This window comes from Coccidioides immitis (genome assembly GCF_000149335.2).
Source record: "Coccidioides immitis RS genomic scaffold supercont3.6, whole genome shotgun sequence".
NCBI lineage: Eukaryota > Fungi > Ascomycota > Eurotiomycetes > Onygenales > Onygenaceae > Coccidioides > Coccidioides immitis.
The window spans coordinates 1,683,369-1,697,771 of NW_004504312.1; the positions used below are offsets into that span (position 1 = coordinate 1,683,369).

Here is a 14,403-nt window from a genome sequence, read left to right on the forward strand (position 1 = left end):
TTCGCGTCTCCGGACCACACGATCTGCGATCCTCGAAGTCTGTCTTCCCAAACAAACAAGGACATCGACGCCCAATCGAACTATACTTTCAGGCTTGAATTTTTGAAGTTGAATGCGGAGTATTGAATAATTCAATAAATGCATTGTACTTAATCATGAGAACCCGATCCTCGGCGCCAGTGCCCACCCAAACTACCAGCGTCTCAGCAGCACATTCGACGACTGCTCAACCCCAAAAGCAACCAAAAACCCTTGTCCTTCCCACCGGTGCATGCGAAGACGCCCGGTTTGTGCTTCTTGAAGAGCCGAGAACAGGCGCTAAAAGCCGCTACTACTTCTGTCCGAAACTTGGCCTCTTTGAATTTACTTTGATCGCACCACCAGCGTCAACTCCTAGAAGCATTCTGTTCGTTCAACACCCGCCAGGGGCAGAAACGGAGACCAATGGTAGCTCAGAGGGGATAAAGCCATCTAGGCAGCCCCAAAATGAGTTGCAAAGCGCCGAAAAATGTTCAGCTACACAAGAAAATGGATTTACATCCAGAGTAGCAGAGCTCCTCGTTGCTACACCCATAGACGTAATGTTCTTCCTTCTGCCTATCCTCGCTCCATCGCCGAATTCGAAGTCGTCGCGGCGATTATTCCAGCCTCTAGACGATGTGCTTGATGCCCGAGAAGACTTGTCAAAACACCTTCGAAATATCTTGCTGGACAAGAGATTTAGACCACAAGTTGAACATAGAATGAGCGCGATATGTGATATGGTTGAGGCAGGAGAACCAATGTTCCGAATTAGCGAAGACAAGTTGGTCACAGAACTGTTGTCCAAGGCGCAAAGAATGGCAAGAAGTGGACTGCCACCTAGCATGGAGGAGCGATTCGTTCGGCGAGCCTTGGAGCTCCCAATTTTGAGTATCAGCAAAGAGAGGACTTCAGTGACCACTGCAGCTGAAGAGGTAACTGAAAGCAAAGAGAATTCATCACAAAACGGCATGGAGTCCCAAGTGTCAGTGAACACTACTGCATCGTCAACGACGGCGACTACAGATGTAGTGTCGTCCGCTTCAATATCAAGTACCTCGACACCACCTACAGAATTGAGCCAAACGCCTCTCCAAAACGACAATGCATCCCCTAGCACCGACTTAATCCAACTCCTTCGCATTCGCACAGCACTGCAATACATCCAATCATCTTATCTACCTCCCCATCTCTCCGCCAAAGTCGACGAAATACTCGCCTCTCCATCCAGCCCTAAAGACTTCACCACCCTTACAGAACACCTAAAATATATTGCGAAAGTCCGCGCAGAGGAAGCAGCGTCACGCTCTCTGTACGACAACGTAAGTCGCAAACGTGGCCTGAACGACGAGGAGGCAGAAGCTGCGGCGGAAAAGAGACGGAAGCAAGACGAAGAAGAGAAGAAGAAGAAAGCCAAAGAGTCACGAGGAGTGCGGGAGTTGAAAAAAGTGAATATATCCGGGATGAAAAAATTGAGTGCTTTTTTTGGAAAGAAATCTTGATCGGCAAGTTTGCGTCGACGCCCCGGTTTTGGGGGATGCGTTCGGTGCTATTTAGATGGGCTATACTCCGCATAGCATGTTGGCTATATATAACCTCTGCGATGGATTCTTCCCAAGAGACTGAAAGAAAATTGATTTTTTTGAGGCCAGATGAGGGTGAGGGTAGTGACTGTTGGAATGTTTTATTCCATCTAGCTACTTCCAGGCAGGCGGCTTCAAAGGACAACAGGTAGTCCGTGCCCTCCCGCAAAGAAAAACCTTGTTTCACACTGATATCCTTGTCTGGACAGATTCCCCAGGTCGTAATTTTTATCTATTAGTATCAGTGTCTGTGGCCTTAATGCTGCGGAGTGTGTGATTCCTCAATTCAGTATGGAACATATCTCCTTCGTGGCAGCATCTCCTCTCCACAAGCACCTTAATCTGGTTATTGAAATGCTTCATTAATACAGAGGACAGTCTGGCTTAGCTTTGCTGTCAACTTTCTTCGCATGGCAAGAAAACGGCCTTCAGAAAAGCAAGGCACCGAGCGGCAAGCTGATAATATGTACGGATTATTCAGGTTGGGTTGCTGGTGGAGTCTCCTGGAGATCATTGCACTAAAGGCGGGAGTGGCTTGAACCTTAGATAAGTCTTTTGGCACGCAGTACTCCGTAATTTAGCTCGCGTGTCAAGTTTGTTAATACCCAGAAAGCCTTCCAAAAAAGCTCAATACTTTGATTATTATATATTCCAATTTGTAGAACAGTTAGCTATTATCCTCGCAATATGTGTTATACCCCGTTTTCATACCCTACATCCGTAATCGCAGCGCCGGAAATGCTATGGAGAACGTTAGTGCCGGCGGGAAATGTTCATGACGGGAATTCACATACACAAACGACCCATTCGAAGGTTTGCTAATCACCATAGCATGCTTCAATTCTTCCTCGTTTAGCTCGGGGAACCGCTTATTGTAATACTCTCTCTTTAAAGCTGATGTGACAGCTTCGACCTTGGATTGAGGGATCATGTGAACAGTACATCCGCCCCAGCCAGCACCTGTCAAGCGGCTACCAAAGGAACCGGCTTGGAGGGCAATTTCGCATATTGAATTGACCTCAGGACATGAGCAGTCGTAAAGCGTGCGACATGATTCCTGTGACTCATTCATGAGTTGGCCCAGATACCTAATTCCGTGCTCATCGAGGTGATTAGATCTAGAAAGACAGGCTTTGAAGTCGAGGACTCTTCGTGCCTCTTTGAAGCAGTGGAGGGCACGTTGGCGTAGGAGAAATCGATCTGCTTGGACAGGGAAAGCGGATAGAAACTTGGATTCGAGCTCCGGGACGGTAAGTCCTAGAATTTTAGCAATTTCTTCCCGGGTATAACCCTGCTCTTGGGTCAGGAGTTCGGTTACTCCTAGAATAATAGAGTCTAGTTGGTACTCAAGAGGGTCCTCCAAACGGCCCTCCTTTTGCATTAGTTCGTGATGATAGGTGCGAAAGCTGTAACCTAGAGAGCTGGAATCCTTTGGCAATTCGATGCCGTGTAATTTTGCCAGAACCAATGCGCCAAGAGTACATTCAGCCACTCTCAAATTGTAGTGCTTTGGAGCAGTTTCTGCTTTGTTGGACGTGATGAAACTCTGGGCTACCAGAAACGTGAGTTCGGGTTCTGTTTTGGGAATCGGCACATATTGGGTGTGAAATCTAGGGAAGAATCGAACATATAGAAGGTAGCCATGGCGTGAGAAAATAGATGCCGCCTGGTCCATTCTACAGGAGCTTGGTTAAGTATAATGCGCTAGCCCTGAATCGCCATTCTGTACTACTTACCCTCCTGAGTAAACTCCGACGAAACGTTCGGAGACTAGAGAAATATCCAATAACTCCTGCTTTGAAATATCGCAGCCGTGAGCTTTAACGATGGCCAGGGCACTGGCACAGACGAATGCTGCGCTGCTTGAGAGGCCGCCGCCTGGTGGAACATTTCCATCGACCAGAGCCTTTATGCTTGAAGGAACAAAACTGCTGCGGTTTGATTTTTTGCGGAGAAACTTGATGGCTACCAGCAATCCCGCTTTAAAATAATTTGCCCAGTCGTTCTTGCTGGCGTCGATTTCGACGTCGCGGTCGTGGGGTATTTGAAACTCTGTAGCGGGAAATTTAGCGTCATAGACATTTGAGAGTTGCACAAAGCCATCCTGGCCGTTTGTCTGAACAGCTTTTATGGCGATGAGGACGTCAACGCGTAGGGCGGTTGGGAGGACATCATAGAGCGAATAATCGATATGTTCGCCGATAATGTTCACCCTGCCCGGGCTTCTTGCAACAAAATCAGGCGACTGGGCATAGAGGCGCCTGAATGCCTTGATCAGGCTAATCCACCTGTCTTGTTGATCTGGAGCGACCTTGCGGTCCCCAGCAACGTCTGAAGGATAGATATCAGCGATAGACTGCGTGTGGGGGACTAGTTCTGCCATGATGCCTGTCAGGATGGAGGAACACGGGCAAGGGACGCGGAAGGGAAAAGAGTTGCGCGAATGAAGAGGCCCGCCCCGCGAATGACGATGCCTAGTTACTGGTTACTAATCCATGAAGCGCCCCACTTCCCGAACCGGAGAAACGCCGTCTCCAAGCGTCCGGGAGACGCGGAGCTAATGATGTTACAGCGACGCCCAAACAAATACTAACTAACTAATATAAAAAGTGAGACGCCCTGCCCCAGGAAAATGAACGTCCGGAAGATGCCCATTTTGGAGGGCGACTGTTCTGCTGAGCGACGCTCGGGATGGCGGTGTTTTCCCCCAACCCCAACTCCAACAGCATCCCTTCGGAAAGCGCAGAATAACTCGAGGATTTTTGCACTTATTGAACGCTTCACTAACACCGGACTCGCAGGGCGCCCAGCTTGTCCCAGGGCAGCTCTGTCCTTCCGCTTTCGGCCCATGGAAGCACAAGTTGACGGCTTCTAGCCGACGGGAGGCTGCAGATAAACATGATCTCTGGCGGACTACACCCATGGAAACCTGGCGGAAGGTGCGCCAGCTTGTTCAAACTTGGGCAGCATTTACAGTGCGCAGGGTTCCTTGAGCCAAACCTGGCCTTTGGGGGGTGGGAAGAAGCCCGAAGGGGGTCGAGTTACATAATCCGGGGTGACGCTCAAGCGAATCGATATTCCGTCTTGCGGGCGCTGGACAAGACCAGGCGGCCGAGCAAACAGGACAAAAGACGTTCACGTGATTGCCGGCCTGCCGCAGCGGGCGTAAAGTTGAGTCATCACGCGCTGTGGATGGCAGCTGCTTGTGGCGCTACACACGGGCCTACTAGTCCTTACCCAAGATGGACTCGCGGGTTGCAAACTGACCAATGGACTGCCGAGGAATTCCCGACAATCGGAGCGTGTCTCCTCCATGGCTCACGCCGATGTTCGGGCCACTGTGCATTGGCTTATTTTTTTGCTGGATTGTTAACTTTCGGCTGGGGAATCAATTCTTCGCAAACCGCCCTCTTGGTGCAAGAGTCATACATCCGGCTGGCTCTTCCTTGACGTTAAAATTGCCTTTCTCCCCCCTAGTTTCTTCTTCAATTCCTATTTCCTTTCCCCTTACGTTCTTTTAATCGAGACTCTGGTGCTCTAAAATCCATAAAGATGCTGTCCGCGAGACCATCAAGGAGCGCCCTGTGCGCCATCCAGTTGAAACCATCACGCCTCGCTCCCAGACAATTCTCAACCACACAAATTGTAGCTGCAGTCTCCCCGCACCGTCGATCCGCGCAGAAGATATCAGCTGGTGAGGCCACAAAACGCGGACAGAGCACTGCAACTGCAACTGTAACGTACGAACCATCTTCCTTTTCTTTCTTTTAAGCTCTGCATGGTCCTGGAGGGAATGTTGACGTCCTAATGCCTCAATTCTTTACCACAGACAAACAAGGCCGATTCCGAGTCCTGCTTTTAATCAGGAACCTCAACAATATGCATCGCCGCTGCAGAGCAGACAATACCCAGGCTTGGATGACTCGTACGTTGGCCCTGGCTTTCCTTTCCTTACGGCCTTGTAGAGTCGGTTGCTCATGTTATCTTTCTTAGCTTTGTCGGGCTGAGTGGGGGCGAGATCTTCCACGAAATGATGCTAAGGCTCGACGTGAAGCACGTCTGTGAGTTATTCCATCCCGTGATTGTGAGATCGGTTTCTGACTTGGAGTAGTTGGGTACCCTGGTGGCGCTATTTTGCCTGTCTTTGATGCCATTTACAACTCGAAACACTTCGATTTCGTCCTCCCCCGACACGAACAAGGCGCTGGTCATATGGCACAAGGCTATGCAAGAGCATCTGGCAAACCTGGAGTGGTGCTGGTCACCTCTGGACCTGGAGCGACCAACGTCATAACTCCAATGCAGGACGCCCTCTCTGACGGTACGCCGATGGTCGTTTTCTGTGGCCAGGTCCCCACAACGGCTATTGGCACCGATGCTTTCCAGGAAGCCGACGTTATTGGGATCTCCAGAGCCTGCACTAAGTGGAATGTCATGGTCAAGAATGTCGCCGAACTCCCAAGACGCATCAAGGAAGCCTTTGAAATTGCTACTAGTGGCCGCCCCGGCCCCGTTTTGGTTGATTTGCCCAAGGATGTTACAGCCGGAATTTTGAGAAAACCTATCCCCATGACCTCCACCCTTCCTTCACATCCAAGTGCAGCCACCCTCGCTGCCCGTGAGCTTAGCAGGAAACAACTTGAGGCCACCGTCAAGCGTGTAGCCAATCTAGTCAACGTTGCCAAGAAGCCCATCTTGTACGTTGGCCAGGGTCTCCTTGCCCGCCCAGAGGGACCCGCCCTCCTCAAAGAGCTAGCCGATAAGGCCTGTATCCCGGTCACCACCACATTGCAGGGTCTTGGTGGTTTCGATGAACTCGACTCCAAATCGCTCCATATGCTTGGCATGCACGGATCAGCTTATGCCAACATGGCGATGCAAGAGGCCGATCTGATCATTGCTCTGGGTGCTCGATTTGACGACCGTGTCACTGGTAACATTGCCAAGTTTGCTCCTCAGGCCAAGGCCGCCGCCCAACAAGGCCGTGGAGGCATTATTCATTTCGAGGTCATGCCCAAGAACATTAACAAAGTTGTCGAGGCTACAGAGGCTGTTGAGGGAGACTGCGCCGATAACCTTGCACTACTCATTCCCCAGATCAAAGCGGTAGCGGAGCGACCAGAGTGGTTTTCTCAGATTAATGACTGGAAAGCCCGATTCCCCTTGTCTTCATATGAGAGACAAACCCCAGACGGACTTATCAAACCCCAGTACGTCATTGAAAAGTTGAGCGATCTCACGGCTCACATGAAGGATCGTACTATTATCACGACCGGTGTCGGTCAGCATCAAATGTGGGCTGCGCAACACTTCCGATGGAGACACCCTCGTACGATGATTACTTCTGGCGGCCTTGGCACTATGGGTTACGGCTTGCCGTCCGCTATTGGTGCGAAGGTGGCGCGGCCTGACTGTTTGGTTGTTGATATCGATGGCGATGCTTCATTTAATATGACCCTCACTGAATTGTCCACCGCTGCCCAATTTAACATTGGCATCAAGGCACTCATTTTGAACAACGAAGAGCAGGGGATGGTCACACAATGGCAGAGTTTGTTCTACGAGGACCGCTTTGCCCATACCCACCAGAAAAACCCCGATTTCGTTAAGTTGGCGGAGGCTATGGGAGTGCAGGCACAGAGGTGCGCAAAACCGGAAGACATCGAATCAAGCCTGAAATGGCTGCTTGAGACCGATGGTCCTGCTCTCCTTGAAGTTATCACCGATAAAAAGGTTCCCGTCCTTCCCATGGTGCCCGCTGGAAAGGCATTGCATGAGTTCCTAGTGTACGATGAAGGTAAGAGGCCCTAAACCTTCGGTCGCCCTGTATAAACTGATCACTGACATTGCCTTCCTTGTAGCCAAAGAAAAAGAGAGGAGAGCCTTGATGAAGAAACGATCTGGACATTAAATTTTAATTTGCGAGCCTGGCTAGCGCCGGTTTTTTTATTTCTTTGCTCTAAACTTTTGCCCCATTTTGATATCCATGGCGTTGATATTTCATTCTGATGTCTTGCTCATATGGCTCGGTGCAATTTTCTCTTCTTTTACCTTTTTCTCTTTTTTGTTTCAAGGTTCTAAAAAATGGGTTTGAATTAAGTTCATCAATGGATGTCCGCGTGTCCATTGCACAGCGCGAATGGAGTAGTCAGGTGGCTTTAATTCTTTGGGTTGCATGTCTGTAAATATGACATTTTGACAAGTTCATCCTTTTAGCATCGGAAGTCCCGAATTTAGTATTACCTTCTCGGATGGCAACAAAATTCCCTTAAAAGTGCTTTACAATCAGTCTGTCTCATCCAGCCTCGGCCTAGATCGCAAGCTCCGGCTCGGAAAGCAGTACATCACGTGACCCAATGTCGCCTCTGACGTCCGCTGCCGCCCGCAGCTTATCAGGCCATACACCATTACGCCAGGGCATCGAACCGAGCTCCTGAATTCCCCCCATCGCGACTCTACAAACCGGGTCTTCTTGAAAAAATGACATTTACCACGTAACGATTGTTATCCTTCCTTTTTTAGCTGAAATACCTAATATAACTGAATAATTTATACTACCAAGGAACCCGCTATGGCTTCGTTCCCTCCCCAGTCAGCGTCGTCCAGCCGGGCACGCCAGTCATCGTCACAGGAATCACCCAACGAGGAGGAAGAAGAGCTCCTGGACCTATCTCCTTACGCAGAAGCGCGCCGTGCACGAAAACCTGAGCGCAGCCCTGAACCGCCCTTGCGACAAAGCCCTACCGCAGCCTCTCTCGCAGACGCCCAAAAGGAGATCACCGCCAATAATATAAAGGAAAGAGAAAAGCAAGTGGATCAGGAGCTCTTAGAGTGTAAGCGCAAGGAAACTGCGGAAGCCGAAGAGAGCAACATCTCCGCGTCTGTGACCAATCCTCCCCACGATGAAGAGCCTAAGAAGTGCTGGATTTGCTACACCGATGAGACGGAGGATTCGCCGCTGAATGCGGAGTGGCGCTCGCCGTGTCCGTGTGCGCTGTACGCGCATGAGGCGTGTTTACTCGATTGGTTGGCTGATTTGGAGAATCCGAAATCGAGACGGTATAGTGGTCGGGCGGCGAAGATGCATTGTCCACAGTGTAAATCGGAGATCGTGATAGCTCGACCGAGGAGTTTGGTGGTTGACTTTATGCGCAAAGCGGAAAAAATTGCCGGACGTTTGGTGCTGCCTGGGTTATTATTCACAATGGCGGGTACGATTTGGGCCGGGTGTTGTGCGCATGGAGTTTATTCGATGTATCTGATTTTTGGACCGGAGGAGGCGAAGCGGATATTGGATTCTGGGGCACGCCAATCGTGGAATCCGAGATTGAATTTGGGGCTGCCGGTGATTCCGTTGACGTTGATCTTTTCGCGGACGAGATATGCGGAGAGCTTGTTGCCCGCCATACCGGTAATATTCTTTGCCACACATCGCCCAGGTGAAGGACAGCTGGATTTAGATATGTGGCCGCCTAGTGCATCGGTAACGTTTGCTGCACTGCCCTATGCAAAGTCCTTTTATGGTCTGCTCTATGAAAAGCTGTTTGGAAGATTGGAGAGGAAGTGGATAGCAGAGGTTCAACCACGGGCTGGAGAGGCTGAAGAAGCCGAAGAAATTGGCCATGATGAGAACCACAATGGGCATATCCATCACCGTGAACAGATCCCTGATAATGAGGGGGAAATTTTAATGGAGATTGGTCTGGAATTGGAGTTGGGCATGGGGGATGATGATCACCCTCCTCTTGCTGTACAAGCTGTCGCTCAAGGTGGGGACAACCAACAAGCTGGAGGGCAAGAAGAAGCAGAAAATCAGCAAGGAGGGGCCGCAAATCCGATTCTCGGAAGACGCCAGAACGAGATTATCCACGATACAAGTAATATTGCCGACACTGTTCTTGGGGCGCTTCTGTTCCCCGCTATATCTGCTGGAATGGGCGGACTATTAAAGGTTACCCTGCCCAAGTCATGGACAATGGCACCCGTGGATAAAAGCAGGGCGGGATTCCTTCAGACAAAGTGGGGAAGAAGCATTGTCGGCGGTTGTCTCTTCGTTCTCCTCAAAGATGCTTTGGTGCTCTACTGCCGGTGGAAATTGGCACAATCACATCGTAAGAGGAGAGTATTGAATTATGATCGAACTAAAAAGCGGGTCGTTGACCCGTGAGCTGGAACTGTCGATATCCAGGTATGGAACCATTCGGCCTTACCTCCGCGTCTCCTGCACGTATGGCTCTGAGTGCTGGCATTGACAGGCTATGTGCTCAGCGAGCTCCCTTTCCACTACTAGGTATTATCCGCATCTTGAGCATGGATAGCATTATTGTTCGTGGCGTTTGGGAACATTTCCAGGATGATTATGACGGCTTATGATTCTTGGGGTAAATCCGGTTGGAAATCGCACTCGATAACGGATGCGTTGTCTTATCATTACGTGTGTAGATTAATGGATATGTCTACTCCACAATACATACCCGCTCTCAGACCTCGCTCTTCTCTTCTCGATCTTATAGTCTCCTCATGCCCCTAACTAAAACCGGTGTGCAAATGAGAGCGCTTATTGCATCCAATCATATAGACGGACAACTCCATTGATTATGTAATTTCGCGGCTAATAGCTTGGCATTTCGTCGAAAATCTGTAATCATCATTTGAAACCTTTTGGCAGATTCCCAGTGTCAGCGATTCCACCTTGACCTGCTCAATTCTTGACCAGTTTAATTGGCTTTAGCCATTAATCAACTATGAGGCAACAAATATCTCCAATTCTCGCCTCACTGGCAAATGTCTTCAGAATACCCCTTCGTCCGTCCGTCCAACCTCTCGTGAACCACACCTGTCGTGAAGCATTAGCGCAGGATTGTTACCGATCAAAAGTGCTTCAATCTAGCCGGTCATTCACATCCAGTGCTCCTCTGGAAAAAAAAGGCCGAGCTAAAGCAGACAAGAGAATCAGTAAGTAGCCCTGCCACGTTACTGTTCCCATTCATCGACCCCCCGAACAAGGCTTTAGATCTCAAATCCTAACCCGCTTTCCAGCCCTTATCCGCTACTTTCTCTACCATCCTCTCACCCCGCGCCCCCTCCGCTTCTCTCGCGACCGCTACCTCCGCCATTGGACCATCCATCGTGCCTGGAACCTGTACCAGGCCAAACGCCGTGCCGCCAGAGATCTGGAGCTCGAACGTATGTATACTAGCATGCGCAATGCGTGCGAAGAGCTACGTACAGGCGTGGGAGACGGGGGCTATTTGTTTCGGGTTTCGATGCATAAGAAAGGCGTGTTTACGGATGGGGTTCCGATTGAATACGGGCGATTACAGACCGAGACGCCGAGTCGAGAAGGATGGAATTATGAGTGGAAGAGATGAGGTAGCCTTTTCGGCTTTTTGGTCTAGGCTAGGATGGTGAGGGTTGATTTGAACACCCGTTTACTGGTTTTGTGGAATTGAGGACAACCCGTGTGTGTGAGGGAGAGATGCGACAAATTGTCGTGCTGCGGCGGGGGGAGGAGATTCGTCTATCCCTTGATCAATTTGAGCCGCGTGTCCGTTAAGAGCTTCCATGTTATATTTTGGGGTTGCCGGCTGTTTATCGGAGTATTTTAATATATAGGCAAAGACTACAGGTCGTTGTTTTGTGTATACATTCCTATGCTGTATTACTAGGATCTTGACATGGTCTCATTTTCCACGAGAATAATCAGAAAGAATTACCATGAAAGCAGATTTGGTCCCTTGGGGGTTGGAATTCATTATCTCAATAGAACTAGGGCTGTAATTCTGCCCAATTTCCAGGCTCGATCCGTTTCAATGCCTCATACACCAATGATAAGTGAATAACAAGAATGCATTGAACAGACATAATATTTGACAAAGTAATGATGAAGCAGAAACCAGAGACAAAGGGGCCTTCTACCCAGCGAGTGTCATAGCCATCCTCACATATGGATGTAGAAAAGCACTTCATTAAAAACATCAACAACCCTCACACAAAACAAAGGGCATGCCAGATTAAAAAAAATTATGGAAGGGACATAGAACGCTGGCAATACCATCTGATAAATAAACGTCAAAGCAAGCAAAAGTCGAAAAACTGTCGAAGAAGCCTGCCAACCTGTACAACGCAATAACCTGCCGAATCGTCAGAGACGTGAGGAATGGAATAAAACTCGAGGTCGCATGAAGAATAAAGCGTTAGGAGAAAAGAAATTAGCGCCGTAACTCCGCCAATGCATATATCGCCTGGTGGTATGTAGACAGATATTTCCAGCCGATATCTCAAACCCCAACCGTGCTTTTTTGCCCACTTTTATACCAGCCGAGTTATCCATGATCTGGAGATGCTGAAGGAGCTAATAGTGCCCCCTTGGGTGGAGGCCCTCGATTGTATGGTGTGAAGGGTTTCGAATTCATGTACAGTTTATCCGCTTATAAGATCACGCAGCAGGATCCTCGGTTGTCCTCGTCGAATGTTAGGAGGGCTGCACGCGTGGCGGCTTCAAAGACGTCGTCTACGCCTTCTCCCGTAAGGGACGAACATTCCAGATATTTTCTTGCGCCAATTTGAGTCGCTGTTTCACTGCCATCTTTGGGCGAGACGAATCTAAGAGACCTCCTTCTCATTTCTTCGATGGCGAGCGGGTCTTCACGAAGATCCTTCTTTAAGCCTACTAATATTATAGGAACGTTGGGGCAACGTTCATTGGCTTCTTCTATCCACTAGTCTTTTAGTTAGTGGCTGTTAAATCAACCGCTGGAATCGGTGGATAAGATCTAACCTTGTGCTTCACGTTTTCCAGAGAATCCGGAGTATCAACAGAAAATGCGATTAAGAGAACATGGGCTTTGGAATATGCTAGAGGGCGTAATCTTTCGTAATCTTCTTGACCAGCCGTATCCCACAAGGCTAGCTGCACTGATCGACCATCAACCCGACAATCTGTGACGTAGTTTTCAAAGACAGTAGGGACCTAAAATTTGCACCATATCTGTCAGTAATGCTGTATAACAGGTTCATTTGATAATCCTAAATGTCACATCAATCACTCACGTAATGCTAATTTTTGTTCTCTCAAGTTAGCAATGCCAAAACTAGGAGTACCGGTACAAAGCCAGGAAGAACTTACTGTTGGGAAGTAGCCTAATGTGAACACACTCAGCAAACTGGTCTTTCCACACGCACCATCTCCAATAATAACGAGCTTCCTGTATTACAATATTTGTTAGTGGCCGCCTATCAAATGGTGTTGGCAAGATTAGTGGTATAAGCAACAAGGTCATACCACAGGTCACAGCCAGACGACAGATGGGCAATAATCAGGTGTAGAGATGATCACCGGCTCCCAGAGTCTCGACAAAAAGCAAGAGAAAATTTCAAAGAGTGCAGCCATACCTCCGAAGAACATTCTCAGGCTGGTGATGTGCCATCCCTTCTCAGTAACAGAATGCAACGGGCACAGCCTTCTTTACGTAAATTTGTCGTGTGGTTTTATCCACACAGAGTCAAACTCTATCCTTCTCTTGAAATTGAGGTTTATGATTTGAATCGCAAGGACACAATGCGGGATATGGTCTACCGTTCGGGTAATCGTGGGGAGTCTAAAAGCGAGAGGAAGGGGTAGGCTTGGCGATGAGGTGTCCGAGGATGATAATCGAATGACTACAACCTATCAGTAAACGATCCGATATGTGATGACAGCTCACCAGGACTTGAAAGCGAAAGGCATCGCTCAGGGTAAGGCTCCTCTCGGGTCAAGAATGGTGCGGGCTGACCTTTTGCTAGGCGGGGACAGGCGGACTGCTATTTTGCGGGGATAAACAAGGACGGGGCTCGTACTCTGGCTTTATAAATAACCACAGATTTGACGATACTAATCTCCCACTCAGCTTTGCTGGTGCATTGACTCGGCGGCTTGGATGTGGTTTGTTGAACGTGCTCGCGCCGGGGGGGGAAGAGAGTCGATGTCAATACGACGGGGAGAGAGCGTTACTTCAGGAATCTCGATCCGTTGACACGAGTGCGTGGGAGTGGATACTGTACTGTATGGATTGCTGAAGGAATGAAAACCGAGCTATAAAAAGAGTGTGAAAAATGATTCAGCCGAATCTGGACGTGACTTGCTTTTCGCGAATAGGATTGTCTTGGTGAGACTTTCAGCCTGTGCTTTAGTGTCTTGTTTATGATTTGTTCATGATTGCGAAGGCTGACATCGACAAAGCCTTGACTAATCATGCACTGCTAGCAAACTGGACATTTAGCTCGGTACTTGCCCAAGGTACCCTGCACAGTGCTGAATTACGGCACACAAAAAACAATCCTGACTCCCGTGACCAAGCATATTTGGGCTTCCACCATCAGCCTCTATGCATCCAAGTGCAGCGCGAGTGACACCAACATCAACAAACAAAGTCCATGTGCCTACATGGACTGTGCAGACACGCACACACAACACACTCCCACTCCTACTCACTCAGCAGCAATTATTCTGCAAGTGGTCTTTTCTCCAATACCAGCCTTCTGCAAATGGTGTGAAATAGGATAGGGGTTTTGAAGCTTGGGCCTGATGGTTGCGGAGTCTGAGCGGTTTCTTCAAGAGAGTTGCCAATGACTTTGAGCGCCACAAAGTTGTTTTCTTTTGTAAAATGTCAAGCATCGATATCAATCCGGCAAAATTGGCAAGCCCGATATTTCAGTCGGGAAAACATGTCCAGCAGAACTGGCGTGCCCTGTATGTCTCATAGTCAAATGCAACAGTAAAGGAACGCTTCAGCCGGAGCGCTGCGACGCTGCGCGGAAA

General features: G+C 49.1%; 6 protein-coding genes across 7 annotated transcripts; 4 read left to right on the plus strand and 2 right to left on the minus strand.

Annotated features, from left to right (window-relative positions):
- The first annotated feature begins 138 nt into the window (after positions 1-138).
- Positions 139-1,972, plus strand: CIMG_03582 (uncharacterized protein). The gene has a single exon (XM_001244140.2). The coding sequence runs from the start codon at positions 156-158 to the stop codon at positions 1,521-1,523; it is 1,368 nt and encodes a 455-aa protein (XP_001244141.1). The 5' UTR covers positions 139-155; the 3' UTR covers positions 1,524-1,972.
- Positions 1,973-2,219: 247 nt separating this feature from the next.
- Positions 2,220-4,016, minus strand: CIMG_03583 (galactokinase). The gene is made up of 3 exons (XM_001244141.2): positions 3,341-4,016; positions 2,399-3,280; positions 2,220-2,345 (listed from the first exon to the last, which is right to left on the minus strand). Exons 1-3 carry the CDS (start codon positions 3,985-3,987, stop codon positions 2,297-2,299), a joined length of 1,578 nt encoding a protein of 525 aa, XP_001244142.1. The 5' UTR covers positions 3,988-4,016; the 3' UTR covers positions 2,220-2,296.
- A 1,025-nt stretch (positions 4,017-5,041) lies between these two features.
- Positions 5,042-7,859, plus strand: CIMG_03584 (acetolactate synthase, large subunit, biosynthetic type). Its single transcript, XM_001244142.2, has 5 exons — positions 5,042-5,344; positions 5,434-5,529; positions 5,598-5,665; positions 5,716-7,401; positions 7,466-7,859. Exons 1-5 carry the CDS (start codon positions 5,157-5,159, stop codon positions 7,513-7,515), a joined length of 2,088 nt encoding a protein of 695 aa, XP_001244143.1. The 5' UTR covers positions 5,042-5,156; the 3' UTR covers positions 7,516-7,859.
- A 157-nt stretch (positions 7,860-8,016) lies between these two features.
- On the plus strand, positions 8,017-10,090 carry CIMG_03585 (RING finger domain-containing protein). Its single transcript, XM_001244143.2, has one exon. The coding sequence runs from the start codon at positions 8,176-8,178 to the stop codon at positions 9,769-9,771; it is 1,596 nt and encodes a 531-aa protein (XP_001244144.1). The 5' UTR covers positions 8,017-8,175; the 3' UTR covers positions 9,772-10,090.
- A 193-nt stretch (positions 10,091-10,283) lies between these two features.
- On the plus strand, positions 10,284-11,293 carry CIMG_03586 (uncharacterized protein). The gene is made up of 2 exons (XM_001244144.2): positions 10,284-10,559; positions 10,644-11,293. The coding sequence occupies exons 1-2, from the start codon at positions 10,349-10,351 to the stop codon at positions 10,973-10,975; spliced, it is 543 nt and encodes a 180-aa protein (XP_001244145.1). The 5' UTR covers positions 10,284-10,348; the 3' UTR covers positions 10,976-11,293.
- Positions 11,294-11,402: 109 nt separating this feature from the next.
- Positions 11,403-14,213, minus strand: CIMG_03587. Of its 2 annotated transcripts, none has more exons than XM_004446315.1 (6): positions 14,050-14,213; positions 13,379-13,841; positions 12,999-13,265; positions 12,733-12,811; positions 12,385-12,576; positions 11,403-12,325 (listed from the first exon to the last, which is right to left on the minus strand). In XM_004446315.1, exons 3-6 carry the CDS (start codon positions 13,031-13,033, stop codon positions 12,035-12,037), a joined length of 597 nt encoding a protein of 198 aa, XP_004446372.1. In that variant the 5' UTR covers positions 13,034-13,265; positions 13,379-13,841; positions 14,050-14,213; the 3' UTR covers positions 11,403-12,034. The 2 variants fall into 2 exon arrangements, with proteins under 2 accessions (XP_004446372.1, XP_004446373.1); XM_004446316.1 differs by adding an exon at positions 12,657-12,662 and having other exon boundaries at positions 13,379-14,130.
- Between the last annotated feature and the right edge of the window lie 190 nt (positions 14,214-14,403).